Raw genomic sequence first — 25,831 nt, 5'->3', positions numbered from 1 at the left:
GCGGGTTGCCGTAAGGAAAGGGTTAAACACGCATAACTTTTGAGCCAGTGAATTCCTAACGTTAAAACTTGGATGTGGACTTATATATAAAAAAAGTCTGAAATTTGTGATTCTTTAAGTTAAAGTTTAACCAAGACTTGTGTCCCCAAAATTGTCTGTATCAATTACAAGGAACATAAGAAACACATTAAAATTTCTTAATTTCCTTTAATGACCCGAATAAATGGAAAATACTATATCGACTTTCTTAAATTCTTTTAATTTATTTACTATTTTAAATCGCACCAACTTGTTTTTATAATGTAATGTAATGTCCGATATCTTGTCTAATCATTATTGCAAGACCATTATGACCTTTACTTGATAGTAATGGTGATAAATGATGTAAAATCGGCTTTTAATGTAATTATTACTTATTGGACGAGCCTCTGATATTAGAGCATTATATCGACATATTCAAATTACGCGTTGTAAATTGACAGAAATTATTTATTTGGCCGTCGAAGTCGCTCTAATAAATAATTGTATCATTGTGATTACTTCTTGTAACTGTTATTGCAACAGTTTTATTTGCTGAAGGGGTTCGTTAGTTATAAATATTATCTGTCGTCATGTTATGTAAATCACCACTTACGCATACAATAGTTGTTTGTTTGTACTTGATGCGTCTACGATCAAATTACACGAGTACACAGTTTTTGGTCAAAATTATTTTCTGGACATGTACCCTATTATTGCAATTTGTGGTACACTTTTATGGTGGGGTGTTATAAATCGATTTTTCTCTTAACTGATTTTGAAATATCAATTTTATGACAATTACATTCATTACTATACAAGTATATACGTCTAATTACACTGTCCAACAAAATTAAAATTTTTTCGAGTTTTGCAATACCTGTTGGGTGATTCTTATACACTTTGTCATCCTAAAACCGAATCTGAAAGTAGAATTGCTCCATCACGCAATGTTTTCGAAAAATTTTGGTTTTCGTAAAAATGCCCGATTTTGATACAAAACGACGTGTTACGCAAAAACTAAACACGCGAGAAAGTTCACATTAGAGCCAAGAGATAGAGGGGACTCTCCTCTACATATTCATAGAGTCAATTATATTTTTATGTACTTCCTAATAGTTGTAAATGGTTGTTAAAGTTTGAAAATGTGCCGACGCGGGTACTTTGTACGCTCTATTTTTGTATTTATATGAAAAATCCTTTATCTAGCAGGAATTCACTATACAGGAATGCATTCTACAGACATTTCTGGTAAAGAAACCATTCACGAAAAGTATTTGGTTCCCTTAATGTACGAGAAGGTTCAGAAAATGTTAATTGACAGCGTGTGCGCGACGCGTTCGCGCCAGACGGCCATTGCAGCCTTTTCTCGACTCGCCAGGGCCGTCGCTATGCGTAGTTGACGGTTGGTACCACTCAAGTATGTCTTTGCTTACTATGCTTAATTACATACATTTTTTTTTTTTGTCTTTTTGGGTGCCAATCATTACAAAAGATTATAAAAATACGAGTTATATTCACATTTCATTGTGGAAATGCTTAATAAAGAAAATTGAATACAAAAACTTACCTATTTCTGATGTAAACAAATTAAAAATGTTTCCGCCTTGCTTGACGCTTGTTCCTGGTATCCCGATTTCCAATAATAAGTCTCCACCAGTAATCAGCAAGCATCGCACATAAGTCTTTTCCTTTGTAACGTTTTTCCATTGTTGAAATATCTTGATGAAACCGTTCTCCGTGTTCATTACTCACGTCACCAAGGTTTGCAGGAAAAAAGTCTAAATGTGAATGCAAGAAATGCATTTTTAGCGACATGTTGCATCCTAGCTTTTCGCAATTTTTTAGAAGTTTATTCACTATGGATACATAGTTTTCTGATTTTTGTTTCCCAAGGAAATTTTCGATTGTTTCCACAAATGAAGTCCATACTCGTTTTTCTAATTTATTTAATTTTTTATTAAAATCTGTGTCATTAATTAACTTTCTTATTTGGGGTCCGATAAATATGCCTTCTTTTATTTTGGCGTCAGAAATCGTCGGAAATTTAGTTTTTAAATATTCGAATGCAGGCCCAGTTTTGTCCATAGCTTTGACAAAATTTTTCATTATGCCTAATTTTATGTGTAACGGTGGCAAAATCACGTTCTCTGATTCAACAAGATATTCATGTTTTATATTTTTTGTTCCTGGAATTAATTTTTTTCGTTGTAGCCAATCTTTCTTCTGGTAATGTTGATTTCTTGCTCTGCTATCCCACTCGTACATTAACCTTCTCGTACATTAAGGGAACCAAATACTTTTCGTGAATGGTTTCTTTACCAGAAATGCCTGTAGAATGCATTCTTGTATAGTAAATTCCTGCTAGATAAAGGATTTTTCATATAAATACAAAAATAGAGCGTACAAAGTACCCGCGTCGGCACATTTTCAAACTTTAACAACCATTTACAACTATTAGGAAGTACATAAAAATATAATTGACTCTATGAATATGTAGAGGAGAGTCCCCTCTATCTCTTGGCTCTAATTTGAACTTTCTCGCGTGTTTAGTTTTTGCGTAACACGTCGTTTTGTATCAAAATCGGGCATTTTTACGAAAACCAAAATTTTTCGAAAACGTTGCGTGATGGAGCAATTCTACTTTCAGATTCGGTTTTAGGATGACAAAGTGTATAAGAATCACCCAACAGGTATTGCAAAATTTTTTGGTGTTGGACAGTGTTATACATGAAAATTATGTATAAATATATATTAGGCTAAACATCGGAAAATCGGTCAAATCCGATTGAGCTGAAATTTGTTAAATAGTTTCATTTTGCATTAAAAACATGTTTCCCAAAAGGATTTTTGGCGAGTAAACAAATTTTTTTATTATACTAATATAATTTTCTACGTTACTGGACACTAACTACAGCGAATTCTGCCCTCTTTAATTGACAGAACACGTGTTTTAAGACGAAGCACTTCCCTCTGCACCCGCTCTAACCACAAACTTAACCCAGGTCTAATTGTAAGTAAAATCCATCGGTAAGGTAGAAAAGGATAATAATAAAATTAAAAAACTTTTTTTGAGATTTGACAGATTTTCGAAACTTCAACCGTATATTATATTATCATATATATAAGTAAATATATAAATATATAGTTGTTATGTTATTATATTATAGTTGTTATAGTCAATATAATATATATAGTTGTTTTATATATTGTAACTTATTTATATTTTGTATACACTGTATAAGTATCCGCGTGTGAAAATCTTAATTTATAGACCTTGTATAATTATTCAAACACATAGGTTGTAAAGCGCGAATGCACGACCATATACCTAATCAATTATTTTCCATAAAAACGTAAATGGGCAAACACGTCTTACTAGTTCAGCGACTTATACGAGACTCGGCTCTCGTATACGCTAGCTCGACAACAAACAGATTGATATCGGACTAAAGTGGATCTGTGCCGCTTACCTAAACATCGCTCAACTTGTCGCATTTTAACTCAATAATTATAATTGATTTTATGCGCGTAAAGCGATTGATAAACAGGAAGAGGGATTGCACAAAAAACCTGATTATACACTGCAATTCACGACCAACCACGTGTATGCAATCATACAAAATTTATGAGGTTCTTTTCGAAACTAATGCTTTGTTATGTCGTCTCATTGTTAGTGTTCAGCAATGATAGTGAGCAGCTGAGTTCATACCTTTCGACACACCGCTGTGTACTTATTTTTAAATGAAATAGTGGACAGCCAAAAATCCAGAAATTCCAGAAATATTATATTATTAATATAACAATATTATTGTATAAAATAATCAAATTAAAACATAATAAATGAATATAATATTAATATTATTATTATTATTTTATTCCAAAAATTCTAGTAACTGATAATTTAATTAATAATAATTAATTATTAATAATAAAAAATTAATTTATTAATCATTTAATTAAGATGTCTAATAGATTCAACTTGTGTGTTGATTCTGATGTGTGATCTGACTCTTATTCTGAATTCGAACGACTATGACTGTATCGTCGTGAGGTGCTTCATTATACAGGGTGGTCCAATAACATTGACCAACTTGAATATTTCCATTATTTGTGTAATGCATAATTTGATACTCTGTCGATTCGTGACACAAAAAGTAGGTCACTCCATTTAAAGAAATCAAGGTGACCTTGAAATCTGCGGAATGCCCATACAAAAAGTGTTTGCATTATAATATTTCCCCCTCTTTACCATGCGAGTTTGGTATATATCAAGGTGGTTAAAGTCATTGGTTCACCCTGTATATGTACACAGACATAAATGATACGAGGTTGGTAAATTTGATATGCCAACTAAAAAGGAAACGATTGTTTAACTTTAGGATCTTTACTCACATTTGCGACTGTGGCTTGGCATCGGATTTCTTTCTCTTCTTGGTGATGCTGCCAGTAATCGCACTCATTTTGACCCGTAGCGGGTCCTGTAGATCACACGGGCTAGGCCTGTAACAATTAAGAAATCATTGTTAAAAAAATTTCTCCTCCCAAATTGCTAAATGAAGCGCTATGTTGAAACGATCAACGTTGTTTTATCACAACAAAATTCATGACCGAGAACAGCACATTCTCTTTTAGAATCTCTTTTTTTAAATAAGATACGCAAATATTTGTTGTAATTTTCGATGCAAAGTACGCAGCAAAATTACAGAAAATATTGTAATAGTTCTCATAAAAGTTATTTTGGGATATAGAGTTATTTTAAGACGGATGCACCACTTTTTCTTTTTTACTTTTTTAAATGAAAACAATGGACAGTACATGTATAGTTTACTCATTTATATGGAACATATTTTTGTACCGTCGTCTAGTTATCATCATTTTTATGCAGTCATTTGAATCATTCTAAGCAGGAAATCCAATCTACTCTCGCATTGGTTGAATAATCATTTTCTAAGAATTGAATACAATAACCATTAGCATTTTTGTCGCTGTTGATTGACTCTTTCTTCGATTTCTATATTTGATCCTCCATTATTGATTTCTGCCTGAATTAAAAAATTTAAAACTGTACTTTATTAGTTTCACTATTGATGCTTCTATCCTTTGTTAGCTGTAATCCAGTCATCTTTATGTACTCTTCATTTTTGCAATGCCTTTTCTTGTTTTATTTCATTCGGCCATTTTTTTCGAAGCCAAGTATATTAGTACCTATCATCTAAATCTAAAAAGAGCAGTCTAGAGTAGTCACATATTTACGTGTATTTCAATAATTATAAAATAACTATTTCGGATTGCCATCGCCGAGGAGAAATTTAAAAATACGTATAAGTAGCATAAGAGAATTATCGTGGGAAATAATGGTGATTAACATGCTGTTGGTCACACGCGCCTCACTATTTCATAATTACAATATTATCTCCGTAACTGTCGCAAAGGTTTCTACCGTAACTGTCAAAACTGTATCCCCCCGACTGGGGGGATTCCCCTTGGAACCAGTCAAGCGGTAAACACGTGCAAGCGAAGCAAAAGCTTGCAACTTTTACAATTTTTATTTTATGAAACTTTTACCATTGTGTTCGCCTCGTTTTCTCCTTAAAATGACACCAAACGCAATATAATTACGATTATAATTTTTCAATTTTTGATTTTTCTTTATGGAACTTTTAACATCGTATTCGTTCGTCACTGTCGAGCATGTATCACAATGTCACGTGACTATTGCGGTAGTGGCAGAGAGAGAGAGAGAGAGAGAGAGAGTAACTTTTTCCCTCAATTCGTGCTCCCTACCCTTATCTGGCGACACTGCTGGTATCATCAAAATCATATCATATTTAGTTTCATTTTAATCAGAAAAATGCCACGAATATGTTAGTGAAAGTCCCATAAAAAATAATGAAAAATAAAGAAGTTCTCGAGCTTGGCTGTCCTTTTCTACGTTCGGCACTGCATCAAAGAATAGTAGGGTCTCGTCAGATAATTCATAGGAGACACGAATTACGACGTGTTTACCGACCGCGGCGAACTATAAAAGACGGGAAAATGTCGCTGTCCTTTTGTACGTTCGGTAGTTGATTAAAAAATAGTGCCCCGACCACGGCAAGACCCGGGCTGCTGACATATAACGCGGATTCACTGTGACTTTGACATGTAACGTCTAAGACACACGAATAAGGACGTGTTTACAAACCGCGGCGAGCGGTAAGGCCTAGTTCAGACATGGCGGAACCGCGTGAAACTTGATAGTTGTTCAGAAAGAGGTGGCGACCGTGTGCATATGTAGGAGAGAGGCGAAGTTTTATCTCAGCGTTAACATGGAAGTTGCAGAAGCAATATGTTTGTGGTTGCTCCACAAAAAAACTAAAAAAAAAAATAGGAAAAGGCAGTATTGGATGCATCCGATATGAAGAGATCGGCTCTCACATGGGCTATTTGTAACTCTATATATCCCAAATTAAGAAATTTTGAGCCGAAATTCTTCAACTATTTGAGAATGTCGATAAAATTTTTATAGACTTTATTGGAATAATTAGCACATTGAATATCCCATATCGCTGGTCTTTTCTCCACTTCATCGATAAACAATTCGGTGTCGAACGGTCTCATAAGAACCATAGAAAATAGAATCGCGCGGTTTTTGTCTCCCGTGGTCCATCGGCGGCAGCCGCGCGGGCAGGTGCGAACGAATATGAAAACGCTAATATAAATAAGAACCGCGCGGTTTCCGCCGTGTCTGAACTAGGCCTAACTGTCGGCTAGTATCGCTGTCCTTTTCTACGTGCGGCACTGCATCAAATAATAGTGGTTTTCTAACTTAAAGGACGACAAGACCCGGGCTGCTGACATAAAACGCGAATTCGCTGTAAATACTTTTGCACTTCTATACTTAGGTAATTACATTCAGTAAGTACCTCCAAAGCATCGCGAATAGGATATGATTAACACTTTGACTGCCAAATAGAAGCCTGAAAAATTCCACATAATCGAAGTAAATTATTTAATGAAATAAAAATTGAAAAAAATTAAATGTATGATATTGAGCAGTCCCCCAACTTTCTTACGTTTTACTGGCCCTAATCAAATTTGGTACAATGAATAAATTGACATAAAAATTCATTTTAAAACCTGGACAAATAATTCCGTCACCCACATGTGGGTGACATGGCAGTCAACGTGTTAAACGATATGAAGTTGATTTAAATAGAATTAAAATCTGTAAGTAAAAGTAAATCTATGTCTATTTCTGAAGGATTTTAGCACGACTAGATTTAAAGAACGAGCACAAAGAAGCTACGTACGTTTTACTCGATAGGTTTCATACACGTTCATCCCACCCAGCAACGCTCTTTCATAATCGATAGGTGCGCTGCGTAATTATTAAACGGGATTCTAATTGACCGCGATAATTTGTTGCTGATTTGATGAAACGGAACGAACCGGTGATGCGGACGTATTAGTCAGCGAACGGTAAGTAGGCAATAGCCGAGAAGGCGACTGCGAAATGCGCAAGTGTATGCCCGATAGAACCGGAGAGCCGAAGAGGTACGTACACATTACACGCTTAGCTGCGTCTCGCGGATCTACCTACGCAAAATTTTCTTCACAGCTCGCCTCGCGATGCACGATATATCAATAACAGTCGCGGGGTCGGATCGCCTAAGCGTTTCTCACGTTTTCAGTGACAGTTTTAACGGGTTATTTTGATTATTCATTTCGAAAAAATTCATCTTTATCTTTGAATTTTTTTTTTCTTTAGGTACAAGTGCTGTAGAAAATGTGTGCGAACGGATTTGTTCGAATTCGCAAAGTTAACGTAGTTATGAGCATTCGAAGAATGCAACTTGCGTTTCACATAGTTCACAGTTCAATGTTAGGGGTACCCATAAGTAATCAATTATTTGCAAAGAATTTGTTTTGCCTTCAGTTCTGTACCGATCGTTGAAAAGGAAACACGTATTCTTTTAGAGTTTTCGGTAAAGCAGTCTGTGTTCAAAATATTCTAAAAAGTATAATTTTTTTACAACCCTGTAATAAAATGGCGGCTTCCGTACCTTCCGAGGATCATATTCGTCATTGCATACTTTTTCATTTTCATGCAGGATTTAATGCAACGGTAACAACAAAGAAAATTTGCGATGTTTATGGAGATGATTGAAGGTCAACAAGTGTCAACGTTGGTTCAGAAGGTTTGCTGCTGGCGATTATGATCTCTCTGGCAGGCCTCGAAGTGGACGATCAGTTGAATTTGATAATGACACAATAAAATCTCTAGTGGAAGCTGATCCAAAATTAAGTATACAAGAATTATCGAGAAGCCTTGGGTCCACATGGTCAACTATACAAAGGCACCTAAACGAAATGGGAAAGGCATATAGGCAAGGAATATGGGCACCGCAACAATTATCTAAGACCAACGAGAATATTCGTCGATCAATTTGCACTTCATTGCTATCCTAAGCTTATCGCTTAGAAAGGTGTTACTGTGCATTCGGTGGGACTGTCGTGGCATATAATTCACTTTGAGTTGTTAAAACCTGGAGAAACAGTTACTGCTGAGTTGTATTGTCAGCAATTACCACGGCTGTATTCAGAACTACTGAAAAAGAGGGCATCTCTGGTCCACAGAAAAGATGTAATACTGCAAATTGACAATGCCCGGCTCATACAGCGAAACTCACTCAGGAAAAAATCAAAGAATTGCAATGAGAAGTTTTACCGCACCCCCTGTACTCACAGGATACTGCTCCCTCTGACTATCATCTTTCCAGATCTCTGGAGCATTATTTAAGAAATAAAACATTCACTTCTGTAAAAGATGTAAGGAGACACCTTGAGTCATATTTTGCTTCACGAACCCTGGATTTCTATAAGAGGGGGATTGAAAATTTACAGGAAAGATGGCAAACTGTCCTCGATAATGATGGAGATTATATAATAAATTAAAAAATAAAAACTTGAATTTACTACAGTTTGCTTTAGATTCCAAAGTAATTGTTTACTTACGCGTTCCCCTAATATTTAAACGTGTTTTTCTCGAAACTGTTTCCACGACATTTCAAGCTATAGTTCAGAGGTGAGAAGCTTGCAGTGCCGCTACTTCATTCACTGCGACGCACAGTAGGAGGCATTCTAGTAATCTAGCTTGACTTTATTGACATGTAAACTGTGCCTGAAGAGTAAAAATTGTATTTCATAATACAATTTACAGGTTCCATCATTGATATCCTTAATTCTTTTGCGAATTTCTCTTTGCGGTGATTTGTAAAATGGGGTTTAATTTCGTATTGTGGTTTTCTGATTCATTCTTTAATAGTGAATAACTTTTGTGTTGATCAATATTTTTCAATTTTCGTTTTTCAAATGTCTTTTGGAAACTATAAGAGTTACTACTAAATTTTTGCAAAAAAGTTTTTTTAGGTATTTACGTTATATGACGCAATAACTGTGTTTTTTTTTTTAGTTTAAGTAGACTAAGTTGTCTTCAACTCTCTTCAATCAAATTCTTGTCACATGTCAATTAATGACTAAACAAGATTACGTTGTAAAAAAAGTTGACTGAGCATATTTACGCGTTCTCGAGAAAAACAAGTTTATACATAACGTGTCCGAGACGGAATGTATAATCTAAACAAACTTTTCAGTCTCCCGTTCAGAAAAGTTATAAGCATCTTCTATAAACAAATTGTACTTTTCGTTTCTAGCTCCACGTTAACTTTTCATTAGTTCTCATCACACTCTTCGAACGTCCATAAGTGCGAAACACTGTGGCTTTGTTCGAAGAGTGCGATGTGAAGGGGATTTCTCCCCTTACGTCGCATATTGCGAAATACAATACTGACAAAATTTAATATTTGTGTACATCACGATATGAGATACATCTCTTTTGCAAAAAATGCGTATTAGGGTAGAAATTGGTATTAATAATCGTATAACAATCATTTTCATGCATAAAAATTATTAATTTCGTTTTAAATCTATTACTTGTATTGTTAAATTTTATTATCTGTTATTATCTGTGAATAATTACCAATACGTATACATTAGTAACAAAATTTAGATTTTAGTCCACAATTTTGTCGTTTGTCCGCACTGTGCGTCGCCCCGGATGAAGTGATCGATCGGGCCTCGTGCGGCCGCTAGTTTGGCACCTCTGTTCTAGTTGATCAATTGACTTGTAATTTTGAGAGGATCATCTGCGTGTGCCCTGTTATCGTACAATTTTTTAAATCTGCAGTGTCGTTCTTATTTTTTTAACGTGCTAAAGACGGAAAAATATTAAAAAATTCATTGATCTGAGCTCAAAACATCGCCATTTTATAAATAATTAAGATTTTTTACTTATTTTGGTTCAGCCCTTAGCGACACTTGTACTAATTAATGTACTTCTTGGTACTTTTGTTTTCGATCTACGCATCGTTGTCAACGCATGTTTTCCAAAAGATCTCCTATAAAAAATATATAATTCATGATTCAAAAATTATGTACATCAAATACCCATAAATATGTGTGCGAAATCCTTATGCAAAAAGGTGAAAAAAATTCCGAATAATTTTTAAGAAAAACGGCCCCGAAAACCAGAATACATACCTACTCCCTTTAGGGGGAGTATTCATGCAAACTGATCGCTCTCTCATGTAAATTTTTTTATGGTGATAGTACCTACGTCTAACGTTATCATTTTGTTGTAATTGATTTAGGTACTGTTTTGCCGGACAGAACAATTTTTTATATAGTTTTATATGTTTCGAAATCTCAGGGTGGACTAAACCAAAAAATCAAGATGATTTTTAATTAGTATGGTCGTGCAAATTTGGTCGCAATCTTTTTGAATGAACAGTGTGCTTCATCTTCTGTTTCGATTAATTAACAACTTCCGCAGAAGCGTTAAATCTTGACCACATTCTTCCCATCAGGTTTGTTCGCGGCTTTCACGATCCATGCAACGATTTTATCTGTCACTCAGTTAAATCTTGCAGACATTCTAGCTTCCATTTTATTCATGCACGTATCGAAAACGTGCTCTGACCTCTGTGAAACATATATTACTCGGACGATAGGTAGGTCAACATGGAAATGAAACTAAAACCTTCCTGACGTTTTGCCACGCTGAAAAGCTGGCACATGTTTTATTAGACTTTTCATTCGTGGCCCAATAGAGCAACTGAAGTGTCTTACGAAGCTGAAGTACTTTCCGGATTTCAATAAAACTGGCAAGCTTTGCGTGACAGATATACATTCTTCTATCGAGCGTATAATCGAGTAGTTGACAGTTCCTTTTATACGGAGTGCAGTCGCTTCTGCTTAATTTTATACTAATTTGTCCTTCGTGGAGGAATTAGCGAGGTTTGTTTCAATTATACGATTCACAAGTTCAAAAATACAGAAATAAAAAATTGTTTAAGGCCAATTCTATTGGTTTTCTTCCAGAAATAGTTTTTATAAAACTTATTATAGATAAGCACATAAAAAATGTGGCCACAACTAAAAATATTATGTTAAATTGATTGTATCTGATTCTCAACTTTAACATCTTTAATGTGTTATCGAAGCATTAAGATCTTCTAAAGTAATGATTTTTTACCGGAAGCGATTTAGTGCTTTTACGTAGGGAATAACGAGTAGCATCGAGTAGTGCATTAAAAAATACACGATTCCATTTAAAACAAAGTTGCCCTTCATATGACCTCTACGCGTCCACATAGAAAAAAGATATCTACACCGGAAAGTATACCCCCTGACACCGTTTAACTTTTGTCTGGAACATTTTTTAGTATCATCAACAGTTTCGGAGATATTTGACTGAATCTATTTAAATGAGACACCTTCTATAGGTTATGCAAATCTTATAATTTCGACTGAACTTCCGCTTGGGGGACCAACAATTTTTAACTTTTCTGAATTTAATATTATTCAATTTCACCAGAAAATTGTAACACTTTAAGTTCTGATGCGCGGAATTGAAATTTCAGTGGCGGAGTTTACTCGTTTAAAAGTTATACGCGAATAAAGTTGCTCGATTTCAAGCGCATTTGACTGGTAAGGGCGCCATATTGGTATGTACTCAGACATCATACAATGAGCGGAGTCGCGAGAAGGTTGGTCGATGTTAGGTTCGTGGGGGGGGGGGGGTCGTCAGGCCCGGTCGGCCCGACTACCTAAATCTACCTGTGAAAAATGCTTGAAATCGGCCATCTTTAAACACGCATAACTTTTGATCCAGTGAACTCTGCGCACTGAAACTTGCTACCATTTTTTCAATTGTGTAATATTACGTTCAGGAAAGTTAAAAATTCCCTGAGTGGAAATTTAACCATACTTTCGGTTAATAAAACCTTCTTGTTATGTTTAACTCAGTTTTTGACTTTCGTCCTTATCCGAAGAGTTGAACAAACTTTTACGATCATTTCTGCTTTCTTCTGCGTTAAGTAGGCATTGTATAAAATCCGCAATATTCCTATGAAAATAGTTTCACTTCTAATGAGTGCATCGATTCCATCTTGAATATCAGTTCCTATCTGAAACGTAACAGTTATGCCACATTTTGCAGTCGGTACTCACTACACACGAAACGACCGCCGTCTCGTTAATAAAATAAACGCGATAACGATGAACGTCATAAAAAGGACGGTTCAGTCTCGTTAAATATAAACGAAGCACCCGAGTCGCCACGTTCAATGAAAAACGAGCTGAGCGTATTGTACCTTTTAATCTATGACAAACAATCGACAATGATTAAGGCGATCTTGATCCCGTCTCGAGAATCTTCAGTCACTTTTTTATCCTTCCATATTATGCATATAAATGGATATATTATTTTTTAACTTTTTCAAATTCTAAATTGTCTGTAATGATTTACACATTCTTTGCCGTATTGTCTCAAACACACTTTCAAGATGACAAATACATTCTTTCCTATTCTCTTTAATGACATTTTCACCTTATTATGTAATATTATTTGTTTTCCTCAGTTTTGTTAACACTGGCTAAAGTTCCAAAAATCGGTAAAATCCGATTGAGCTGAAATTTGGTAAATAGGTTCATTTTGCATTAAAAACGTGTTTCCCAAAAGGATTTTTGGCGACTCGAAAAATTTTTCTTATCGTACTAACATTGTTTCCTACCTTATTGAACACTCACTATAGCGAATTCTGCCCTTTTTAATTGACAGAACATGCGTATTAGGACGGAGCCCCTCCCTCTGCACCCGCAACCACCCCAAACCTAACTGAGACCTAACAAAAATTCATCGGTTAGGTAGAAAATGATACTAATATGATCAATTTTTTTTTTCAACCTGCCAAAACACCTTTTGGGAAACATGTTTTTACTGCAAAATGAGGCTACGTGCAAGATTTGAGCTGAATCCGATTTGACAAATTTTCAGAATTTCAGCTTTAACACTTTTTGAGGAGTAATTATAAATTGCAAAACTTGATAAATAATATTTTTCATGAACGAAATGACTGCATTAATAATAGGTGTTTTTTAAAAGTGAAAGATATTCACAATGGTGAATTAGAATATAATTATGTATTCAGCGCTTACAACCACAAGAAAGATTACAATTCATATTGTTCTCCTGATTTTACTATGGCAGCAGTTTTAATTGTGAGTTGCTATAACTCTATTCAACGTTCAGCCGACTGCACGTTCCACAAAGAAACTTACACTTGTCAGTGAGCATAATGCATTCTGTCAGAGCGATAAAATACATTCGTTTAATTATACATGATTTCTGATGACCTGGTATGTTTAAGCTGTTGTATATTCTACATAAATAAGTAGTTACGTTAAAGATAAGCCAAGATTTGTGACAATACATCGAGATAGCAGCGCGCGACCCCTAGGTTCGTGAGAGTACAACCGCGTAACAGCGAAAATATAAATATTAACTTAAGAATAGATTGAAAAACTTTAAGGCAAAGGTTATACGTATTTTAAAGGGAGGCAAAATTTGTGAAACCGTTAAATATTGCCCATATAAACAGCAATAAGTAATCTTTTGAGAATTTTTTATACGACAAACTGAATTCTCATTTGATGCTAAGAGACCAACAACCTAAACCTAAAATAAAATACCTACTTAGGGTAACTGTTCCAGTAGTCAGCCATTCAAGGGTAGTCACAGGCGTAAATAGTTTATGGCCGATATTACTACGGCCAAATAATCTATTTTCTTTATTAATATACAGGGTGTCTCACTTAACTCGAGCATCTAAAATATCTCGCTTGTTTTTTATAATAGAAAAAAATGTCAGAGGAAAACATCAGTTGGTTCAGGAGGGCAAATATTATGATAGGGAAAAAAATTTGTTGAAGGTTATATTTTTTGAGATTTCAAGGTCATCGAAGTTTTTCTAAATGGAATGATATATTTTAATTATTTATAAGACGAATCGAACGACCTGTAATATCATGACCTTCACCTGACCTTGAGTACGAGAAATTCATAAAAGTAGGACACTTGATGTAAATAGTGAAATAACGATGACATGATCCCTCTAGGATTTCAAGAAATGTTCTTAAACCTTCAATAATGTTTGTAAAGACGCTTACAATAAATTGTAAACACTGATACAATTTCTTTCCCTTTCGGTGACTCTAATCAGTACGTTTCAGAAATTCATCGGGATTTACTCGATTGTGAAAGATAACGTTACTTCTCTGAAACGATGGTGCACAGTGATGCAGAAAAGATAGACATGTTTTTAGTTTATGGTGAGACAAAAACTAACTCAGTACAAGCATCTCAACTGTACGCAGGAAAATACCGTGAGAGAAATTATTCTTCTCTACATAGTTTTGACTGCATAGTTCAATTGTTTTGTAAAACAGTTTTGTTGAACGAACAGTGATACAAAACAAAAACAAAATTTATTAACTCTTTTTTAAATTTTAGATATATGTAACACAATAATATGTTTTAATTTTATGTAAAAATTATATTTTATAGTTCTCCATCATTTCATCTTGTTTATAAGGATTCTTTAAATATGTTTATGGGGGAAATGTAAGATCAGCGTGGTTCTTTGGTGCGGTGGCTGAGAGCAGACATACGACTGGAACGGTGAAAAAGCTTTGGTGGCTGAGATTAGATATACGACCGCAAAGGGTTAATCGCTAGCTACGCCTCTGAGTGTGTAGTCAGCCATCTTACGCGTTGTTATTATCAATGTATGTTTTATTTCCTAAATTCCATATGTGTGCGAGAACATGAAATGCGTGTTCATTCAAATGTGTAGGAGTTTGTTAGTGGATACCTCGTATTTTTAAGGAATTTATTTTCAGAAAGGTTGACTATTGGATAGGGGCCGAAATAAGGTACGTTTACCCTATACGGAAAGTTTCTTGAAATTTAATCGGAAGTCGGTAAGGGTAAAGATAAAGGGAGGGAAACATGAATGGAAATCTAAGGATTTCTCGAATTAAACAGTCACCGACGCGACGCGATGCGACGCGACGCCATTGCTTCAAGATCGACCAGTTGCCCTCGATAAACAATGCAATAAAAAATCAGCGAAAAGCAAAACGCATCGGAGAGGAATAAACTGTGGTGTCGGGCGTAACTTTTTAATCTAGTGCCGGTGGACCGTGATGCCGCGACGTCGCGTTTTATAGGTCCTCCGGCCCGGTACTTTATCGTGTTTCGGATCGCGCCAGACTCGCGTGGATCCACTTCCGAAAACAATGTGACGCACACCGCAGCAGTTTTGGCACTACGGCCGACGCAAAGCACGACGGTCGCTAGAGATGGGACCAAACCTGCTACAGGTACACACGAGGTCTCCCGGAGACTATCGTTTCTGGTGTTGTAGCAGAAGAAAGGGTTAAATCGTGATCAATAACGAAAATGTCCCCTTCTATGTACTCCCCTTTGGAAGCGACAATCTTATTCCAGCGACCTTCCCACTTGCGGAAGGAAGCACTACTGAAATTCATCTCTCGGAATTGTCAACAATTGCCCCATCGGGTTTCGCTTAATAATGTCTTCTACGTCCTCAAATCTCCGTCCATTCAGAGGATTTCTCAATTTGAGGACCTGCCAAAAATCGCAGGAATCCAAGTCAGGACTGTACGGGTAAACCGTTCACTATAAACCAGGCCTGGGCAACTTTTTCCCAGCCGTCGCTTCACGACCCCCACTACCTGTCTATAAGTTCCCCACCATTGGCCATTTCACATTACTCTTTTTTTCACATGGAGGTAATCTCTATTACGGATACCCCGCTGTCCCCACTCCCCTCCAGGGGGACATCCCTCAACCCGGCAGACGCCTGAAGGGCGGTCGATGGGACAAGGTATACCCTCTAAATCCTCCATGCCCGTCCCTAAAGTCCATGGGGGTACCCGTGATCCATACGCGCAATTTTCGCTACCGTGCTTTTATCTCTCCTGGAGACAACCTCCAATATAGGTTCCTAGCCCCCCCCCCCCCCCCGCCTCTTCTCCCACCCTTGATAGAAGCATGGTGAGGTGTCTCAGGAGTGGGAAGAAAAATCGCACGTGGCTCGCGAGCCACCAATTGCCCAGGTCTGCTGTAAACTACTGAAATCTACATTTCTTGTAAATATTGATGTAACGACTATAGTTTTCTTCGATCGCTCCCCATCTTCCACGTAATTTTTTAATTCGTATGCAAATTTAATTCGTAAATTTTTAAATAAAATATTCGACGATATTGAATCATCTAATCGAATCGGCTATTTACCTGAAGGTACTGAACATTGTACGAAGGATAAAAACCATATGGTGCCGTGCGAAGCCAGAATGATCACAAAAAACAGTGATTCACACGTATATCAATGATTAAACATAATATAAACAGTAATGATATATACTATATGTAGTTTTTAAAATGCTCCGTTGTTTCGTAAAAAGTCATAGGTATTGGGTTGTCCGAAAAGTTCGTGCCAATTTTTAAGAAAAGCTCAAACGCAGTACATTTAAATTTCGATATACAATTATTGAATTATTATAAGTGCATGTATAATGTACACATACCATTTGTGTTCAATCATTCTGACATATTCAGACCTATCCTAATGCCACCTACAGAAAAACGGCACAAACTTTCCGGACAACCCAATACATTTAAGTATAGGCGGACTTTAGTAGATCAGCGCATTTGTGAAATTTTTTCGAAATTCACTTTTTCAGAATACAAGTACTACTTTGACAATATTCGATTTTGTCGAACGTCGAAGTAAGTTATACGTCTGAGTATGTGAAGCTTTTGGAATCCGGAATCTTGATGCCACTATTATGTATGTACGCATAGTACATACATGGCGTCCATCAGGAGATGGCAGTGATTTCGACAATGGGAACTCCGCGCTTTAAATCTTGCATTTTTGGAGTTCTCTCGTCAAAATCAACAGGATTGTGTTAAACAAAATTGCCAAATTTTTGGTCCCGCAAGGTGAAGTTTAACCAAATATTGTATATAACAGACTGACTTATTTGTAAAAACTTCAAATTAGTGGCTTTGACCTTAGATGGAAAAAACGACAGAACTTTCCTTTACACCTAATAAATACAATGAAGAAAATATTATTTCCAGCGAGTAGTAGTTGAAACCTGTGAAACGAAATTCGGGTATTGAAATTGATTCGGATTCACGAGTATCTAGATACACGTTGAACTTGATCCCATCCGTAGCGGACACCATCTTGATCACAATGACATCGGGCCAATTGTACGGTCGAGCGTGGGGCAAGCACGGATCGCAGAGGTGATTAGCTGCGACGTCCGGTGGCAACTATGTCGGTCGGCTGACGAAAGATCAACGCACGTGTCCAATTTGTTCCTTTGTGACATGTTCGCGTACACCCAGCTATATTTACGAGAGAAATTGCCCGAGAATTTCTGGAACCGCAGTACACCGTGTTAAATCGACTCTGTTCTCGTGTCTTGGCTCGGGTTCTCCAAGAAGAACTTATGGCAAGCGTGAAGATTCGTTAATTTTGACCGAGTTGCAGCTGAAATTTCATTCGCTGAAAATCTGGCGTTTCGGCAGTGATGTTACAACCTGGTTGTTTCATTATGCGAGACACGAATCTAATTTGATCTGTTGCACGTCATCGGTCATTTCTACGATAAAACCTGGGCTCTTGATATTAGGTGGTAAGGAACAAATAAATGGACAATGGACAAATATGGTCGTGCAACTAAAATTTTTGGATTTAGATGTCGAAATTTGAAACTAATATCCCTCACGAAGAGGACTAATTTTTTGTGTCTGACTTGAAGTTCCGATCCACTGTTACACACGTCTGTTTAAAATTATTTAAAACGATTTTAAAGTTATTTTATTGACGCTAGAAACTAGGGGTTCCCAAAGTTTTACCTAGGTGGGCCAAATTGTAAACTTAAAGTTCGGCATAAGAGAAAGGTTTGTACTACTTTCACAACATATTCGTTCTTTGCTTAGGAACAATAATTACTTTTTATTACAAACTGTTTATTAACACATTCCAAAAAAAAAGGATCGCATTTCTGACGTTTGCGGACCGCACTTTGGGAACCTCTGCTACAAACGAAGCATTGCAACAAAAGCATTGATATTGATTAATTTTGCGATCGAACTACATTGATTTTTGTATTTAATGATATGCTAAATGACAAAAAGGGGAAATAAAATGAAGAGCTCAGGGCAACAAACGGTCAGCTCGATTTAGACATGACTGCCTATTTAGAGTTTTCAATCGTTCGGGGCAACGGGCAGTCACAAATGTCTCATGATATGAGCGTTTGTTGCACCGAACTTTCGAAAAAATTTGTTCTCTTACAGTCACGTGGAAATCGAGCTGACCATTTGTTGTCCCGAGACCAGGACTGCTTATTAATGAAAAGGAAAAAGATTCTACAAATGTTTAATTAACCTCTTCCTGCGAATAAAAGGTCATTTCGACCTAGTTGCAGCTGTTTCCATGTTTATTTATGTAATTTTTTATGTACATATGTAATTATACGTACGAGCATTATAAGTGTAATATATGCAGTTGAAAGTATGCATGAAGTTTTATGCAAAACTCCTTCTCGAAACCTGTTCGAAGCATCTGCCTTACGAGAGTTCACGAAACACTGATTTAAATCTGAAAAGCTTTCGTGAAATATCACTCCGAGCAAACTTTGTGCGTTACGTGTAATAACAAAGTGTGCGAGAATCGTTATGGTTTTCAACAATTTTGCAACAAAATTACGCTCGGAGTTTAAATTTGATTTACGGCAGGCTCTAATGATTAAACATACTAAAATCACCAAAAATTTTACATTAATCTGGAATGCTGTCCATACACTTTTCACCGAACATGTACAGGGTGTTAAGAAATTATGTGTCACGGCCATCATGACGCGATTCTACACCTACGATTTGGTGGAAATTGCATGAAAAACTACCCGCAAAATTGACCTTGACCTTCAGAACCAAGGTAAAAAAAAATATATTTTTTGTTCAATCATGTTCTACTGGTCATAACCACACAGCTAATAGTTTTTCATACGGTTTATTATCGCAAATAATATTACTTATGTGCTATTCACGAAGCAACGGGGAATTACGCGTTAGCTCAGGAAATACAGTGAATTATCGATATACAAATGTTAGTAGCACGGGTCTTGATGTCGTTTATCGTCCAGGAGACACTTTCCTTTGATCCGCGCCGAATGTAGAAACGGACAGCGATGCTCGCCGCCGAGGCCTTGGTCGCCGAGGAGTGTAAACATATTCGTTCTATACTCTACATGTCAAAGTCACAGCGACAACTGCCGTCCAGGAGATCCTACCATGCTTTGATGCAGTGTCGAATGTAGAAAAAGACAGCGAAGCTCGAGTGACCTCGGTCACCGAGCAGTATAAACATAACACGGGTCGGTATATGGGTGCGAGACCAGGAGACCATTACTAATCCATTATACATGTAAATATCACCGGAATTATATCATATTTGGTATCATTTTCATTAGAAAAATGCCATGAATATGTTTGTGAAAGTCCTATAAAAAAATAATTATAATTACAGAAGTTTTGTTATTGGATTAGTAGTGGTCTTCTGGTCTCACATCGATATACCCGACCCGTATTATGTTACACACCTCGGCGACCGGGGTCTCTCGAGCTTTTTAGCTCTTCACGGAGTATACCCCGCGGTAGTTGGGGGTATTCCGCGACATTTATTGGCCATGCCTCGGCGACATATACAGGGTGCGGCGCAAATTAGTCCCCACGATTTTTCAGCCCCTTCGGATGGTCGGACAGAAAATGTTTCTTACCAAAGTTAATCAGTATTTAACCGTCAAGAAATTGCGATATTTTAAATTTAAAAAAAAAAATCGATTTTCAACAAAAAATCAAGGTCGCTGTCATATCTTTTAATGGAACTGAGTATTTTTAACTTCATAATATTGTAGGCGACGTCGAAACGAATTCAACGACCTGCTATACAATGACTTTCAGATGACCTTGAAAGATAATATCGCCATGAATCAATTGCCAGAATATCTGAAATATTTCGACGGTACGTAATAGCAACGCCTAGCATTTAGAGGTAAACAAACGAAAAAATTTCCGTAAACAAAGAAAAATTAGATATAAACAGAACAAAGAAAAAATTGGAGGTAAACAGAAAAAATTTATTGTTATTTGACCTTGATTTTCAAGGTCAAGGTCAATTTTGCCAGTAGAGTTTTTCATGTCAATTTCCACCAAATCGTAGGTGTAGTATCGCGCCATGGTGACCGCGACGTATAATTTCTTGTCACCCTGTACACACATGTAAATTAATCGAACTAAGATGTGACGTTTTTATACGCTTGAGTAGGCAAAATGAGAAAATTTAGATACAAGTATCACCCCACCCATCATTTTAGGTAGATAACACACTCAAAGACAATGTCAGATTTGTTGAATTATTTCAAAAATAGAATGTAGAAATTGTAAATACTGGCTATCTCTAGATTTCTGAATCGGCATAGCTTTACCGCAATTAGCCGAGTTCACTTAACACTTCAACTGCCAAACTAGAAACCTCAAAAGTTAGATAAAATCAAAGTGTTATTTAATGAAAAAAAAAATTTTTTAATTAAATGTATGATATTGAGTAGTCCTCCAATTTTCTTGCATTTTACAGTTCCTAATCAAATTGGTACAATGAATATATTAACGTAAAAATTCATTTTAAAACCTGGACAAATAATTCCGTCACCCACATATGGGTGACATGGCAGTGAACGTGTTGAAGGTTGGTTTTCCTAAGCGCGTCTGGACGCAGCATTTTTCGATCCTGAAGCCTTTTATACTCCTTTTGTCAAACTTCGTCAGACGCGATCGCATGCGACTGTAAGGGATATATCTTAAATACATCCTGAGGGTTTTTATCTTAAAGAAAAATGTAAAATATTAATATGTATAAAAAAATATTTCATAACCATCTTTTTATGTTAAATAAAAAAAGTTTTCGTTCACTGAAGCACTGTCGCAAAAATGCAACAGGCATTTTTCTGACAGTGGTTCAATAAGCGCTATTAAAATAATCTAAGTAACCTAAAAAAAATTGTTATTAAATTTTCTTATTTAAACAATTAATAAATCATATTCATTTTAGATTTTCTTTATCATTTACGATATATCCTTCAAAAATTGCACCTAAAACCAGGTTTTTCACACAGAGTAACAATCATAGAGTGCGGTAACATGTTTCCAAAATTTGTCAAAATTTTTCTAGAAAAATGTTTCCACATTTTTAATATTTTTGATAAATTATTTAAAAAGAACAGTATGTCTCGATGGCGATTCAAATAACAAAAATGTTTCTATTCTTAATGATAACCGTGATCTAAATTGTTTTGTAAAGGTAGTTTTCGTAAAAACTCATTTTCATCGGTTTGTTAGTTTAGCAATTATAATGTAATGGAAAAAATGTTGACGCTTTATTTTACACATCAAACCAAAAGCCAAACCATGTGAAACCAACAGTTTTTAAGATTTCGAAAAATTCTTTGAGATATGTTCATATATCAGTACCGATTACAACACATCCAAATTTAAACAAAATCCGAAACAGTAGTCCGGAAAGTATTCTGAAGCAGTGGGTCGCAAAACGCGTGCGTCTGCGTCTCGACTGTTTCGGAAGCAACGGGCCCAAAACGCGTGTCGAAGCGTAGGTAGAAACGAAAACGTGCGCGTCGAGCGCCTACAGTAAATCAACCGACGCACGTGTTTGGGTCCGGATGATCCTCCTTCCTCTTCCTTCTCAAGCGAAAAAGAAGGAAAGACATACCAAATCGCATTGTACGAACGCAAACTTGTGTGTCCAGACGCACAGCAGGGAGTTATGACGAATGGAGTTTGGATCGCAAAACGCTGCGTCCAGACGCAGCTAGGAAGCCCGCCTTTAGGAAAACCGACCTTTCGGAAATCCCACCATTACAAAATCGGTTTTCTAATTTAACATTACTTGGAAAATATTTTTGTGCAACCAGATACGTAACGTTTTAGTCAGTTTTTTACATTTATATATCAACCATAGTGTTAAGATTTTTATTAATTTTTTCTGCTCAAAAATATAGACGTGTGTTCATTTATGGAGGTATGGAGAATTTATGGAGGACAACCCACCTTAAGACATTGGTTCTGAAAGTGCGGCCCGCAAACTCCCGAAATGCGGCCCGCGAATTATATTTTTGAAATGTGTTCATAAACAGATTGTAATAAAAATAAATTATTATCATGTTTAACTTGTTAATTAAATGGCCCTTAATTATGACTTGCGCAAATTTTCAGCACCATTTTCGAACAGTCATAAAAATTCTATCATATTTTGATATCGATGAGCAAATATGTAGAGCCTTCATCATACGACATTTATGCTAAAGAATATACTATTGGAAACGTTTATTATGTCATTTATTCTTCTCTTCCCAGAAAATAATACTAGAAGAAAAGCGAATAGCCCCAGACAGTTAAATGAAACATAAAAAAATATATAGTCAATCAATTATAATGAAATCTTTTTCCAGAATATAAACATACAAACAATGCAGAATCAATTTCGACGAAGTTTGATGGTCTCGGTAATAAAAACTTTCACAGCGGAGAAAACAGAACAAAATACCTGATTCGCATGGCTTGCGTGCAACTATTAATATGCAACTGCGTTTATGCATAGACATAGCCGTGTTATTGATTGTCATTTGTTTTCTATTTTCGTAGAAGAACAAAGATATTAAAATACCCGGGGCTAACCGGCTTTTTCCTACGAAGAGAATATTGGGTAATTATTCGCCGAGACTCATAATAACATTACTGTGAACATGGAGCGTGGATATGTTGCTATAAATATTTGCAATAACGCAGACTGATAAATAACGCTATAAACAATTTCTAGTGCAAATTCCCTGTGATAAGCCTGAATTAGGTAGCGTAATTTCCAATTCAGCCTCAGGCCTCTGTCACGATCACCCCGACTTTGCGCATCAACGGTATTCTTCGATACAGTATTATCTCCGTAACTGTCGCAGAGATCTCTACCGTAACTATCAAAAGTTTATCCCCGCCACTGGAGGGAGTCCCCCTTGGAATCAGTCAAGCGGTAAACACGTTCGACGGCCGATCCAGCGGGAAGTCAAGTGTCGATGACACTCACACTAATGCAAGCGAAGCAAAGGATTGCAAATTTCCCAATTTTTTTTTTTATGGAACCTTTACTTTTACGTTTTTCTGATGAAAACGACACCAGACACGATATAGTTACGATCATTATTACTTGTGCAATAAGCGATTAAAGTTTCGTGCGCGAAGGAGGACGGCGAACGAAGAAGAAAGAGAAGCAGAGCGTCGAACCTCAGTCCCTCTTTCTTTTTCAGTCGCTATCCTCCTTTACGTTCGGCATACTACAAAGAATGTCGCACCTCTACTAGAACTGCCGCTCGGCAGATCCGACGATACGACAGTTACGGAGATACTACAACAGACAAGACATAGGAATAGACCTGCCACCCAATGTATTTTGGTGTCTGTCGGTTTTGGGGCGTTAGCGCCCCACAGAGGCTCCATTACCATTCAGTGTCAACACCCAACGTTACCGATAGAACACGATTTCTGAGCATTATGAGCACGAAGACGAAATTTTATACTCCCTTCGCATTACGAGTATTCAATATGATTTGGCGGGAACAAACATACGTGATGCTTCGGTTTAAATGTTGAATATGACATTTATAAAGAATTTGTTTACTTATCGAAAAAATTACTTATTCTATAAGCACCGTTAACGGACAATTTAGTAACGTTTCTTTTTACGCCTTTCTAACGTATTCGTCTTTATAGTTTTCTTATTACATTTTGATATAATATGCATATTTTATAGCTTTCTTATTACAGTTCGATCTAGTAATGCATACATAGCCATATAATCACACCAAAATGAAATGAACAGATATAAATAATACGCACAGATCTTCTGTCATTTAATAAATGCTTACCCACCGGTTATTTACAATAACTTTATTTGTGTGAGAAATTAAGTAATAAACTAAATAATAAGCAAGTATGTTAACACAGCTTTCAAAATAAGAAAGTTACGAGAGTTCTATTTTTTAGAATTAAGCGCTGGAACGCAAATAACTTTATTAAACAATGACAAAAAGGTAAAACGTTGGACTTTCAATTCGACACAGCACGTTCTCATGCAGATTTAAAAATGAATAATCAATTTTGAGATCATGTAATTGAGTACATTGTTTCGAGGGGCAGTTTTAATTAAACTACAATGTTTATTGTTATAACTGATTTCACTGCTCGGCTGCATATAATCGAATTAATACTTGATTTAGGAGCTATGCATATAAAAGTTATACCTGAAGACCACCAAAGTGGGATTCTATATCTTTGGCCTGTTGGACATTTATAAAAAATATATAAATAATTGTTTATAACATTGATAATTAATGCTAATTTTTTTACATAAACGCATTGACAACAGAAAAAGTTTGAGAGAAATTATATACCGCAAGCGAACCGTTTAGTCAAGCAAAATTGTTAAGGATTTCATAACGTTTTGATTGTGTAGAGTTACACATAGATGTATGGACCTACCACTACTCTGCCGCTTGGGTAGGATCTACCTGAACGGTGAGGCTTGGCTCAATGGTGTGCGTGCGTATCCTTACATGAACACAATACGACGTTTAAAGGTACAGAACATCTAGCAAGGTGTATTTCGATCTGAAAACATTATGAAATCTTTTACAATTTTTCCTAACCAAATGGTTCATTGGCGGTGTATGTTTCCTCTCTAACTTTTTCCGTTTTTAATGCTTAGAATGCTTTCATGTATAAAATAAACAAATTTAACAATAATTTACAATGTTATAAACAATTTTCCAGGCGGTTTTTTAATTTTAATTTGTTGTGAACTCACAGTTGTATTCTTGTGTATCGTGTAAAATATAGGAACAAAAATTAATTTGAGATTAAATTAAAGTTAAGCATAAAATTTTGAATAATGCAATAAAAAATGTACGATAGGTAGAAATGTTAAATGCAAAGAAATTAAGTTCAACATAATCTAGCGTAAGGTTGTTAACGTAAGATTTCTTTCTAATACGCTCTCTTTACGGCGAACGGACAGAAGAGAGCCTCTTCGCGATCGCGCTCCCCAATGATTTTTGGATGTATTCAAAACTCATAATCTGACAACGTTGCGTACTTTAGACTTGTCTAGTCACAATGGATCTAGTTCTCGAATTCACCATTCTCAACACGTAGATGATGCTAAAATCACTGGCATTTTCAGGTGAGGGTACTACAGGTCCCTAT

The 25,831-nt window shown here is 36.1% G+C and overlaps 1 protein-coding gene across 11 annotated transcripts in view; it reads right to left on the bottom strand.

The window, feature by feature from the left end:
* LOC143360357 (uncharacterized) overlaps positions 1 to 25,831 on the bottom strand; it is a 349,079-nt gene that overhangs the window by 133,968 nt on the left and 189,280 nt on the right. For all 11 annotated transcript variants that reach the window (XM_076799116.1, XM_076799112.1, XM_076799113.1 and 8 more), the window contains one exon: positions 4,414 to 4,521. In XM_076799116.1, coding sequence (XP_076655231.1) covers positions 4,414 to 4,521 — 108 coding nt within the window. The remainder of the gene's footprint in view (positions 1 to 4,413; positions 4,522 to 25,831) is intronic.

Source organism: Halictus rubicundus, chromosome 13 (genome assembly GCF_050948215.1).
Source record: "Halictus rubicundus isolate RS-2024b chromosome 13, iyHalRubi1_principal, whole genome shotgun sequence".
In the NCBI taxonomy this organism is placed as follows: Eukaryota; Metazoa; Arthropoda; class Insecta; order Hymenoptera; family Halictidae; genus Halictus; species Halictus rubicundus.
This window is presented reverse-complemented; position numbering and strand designations above follow the sequence as displayed.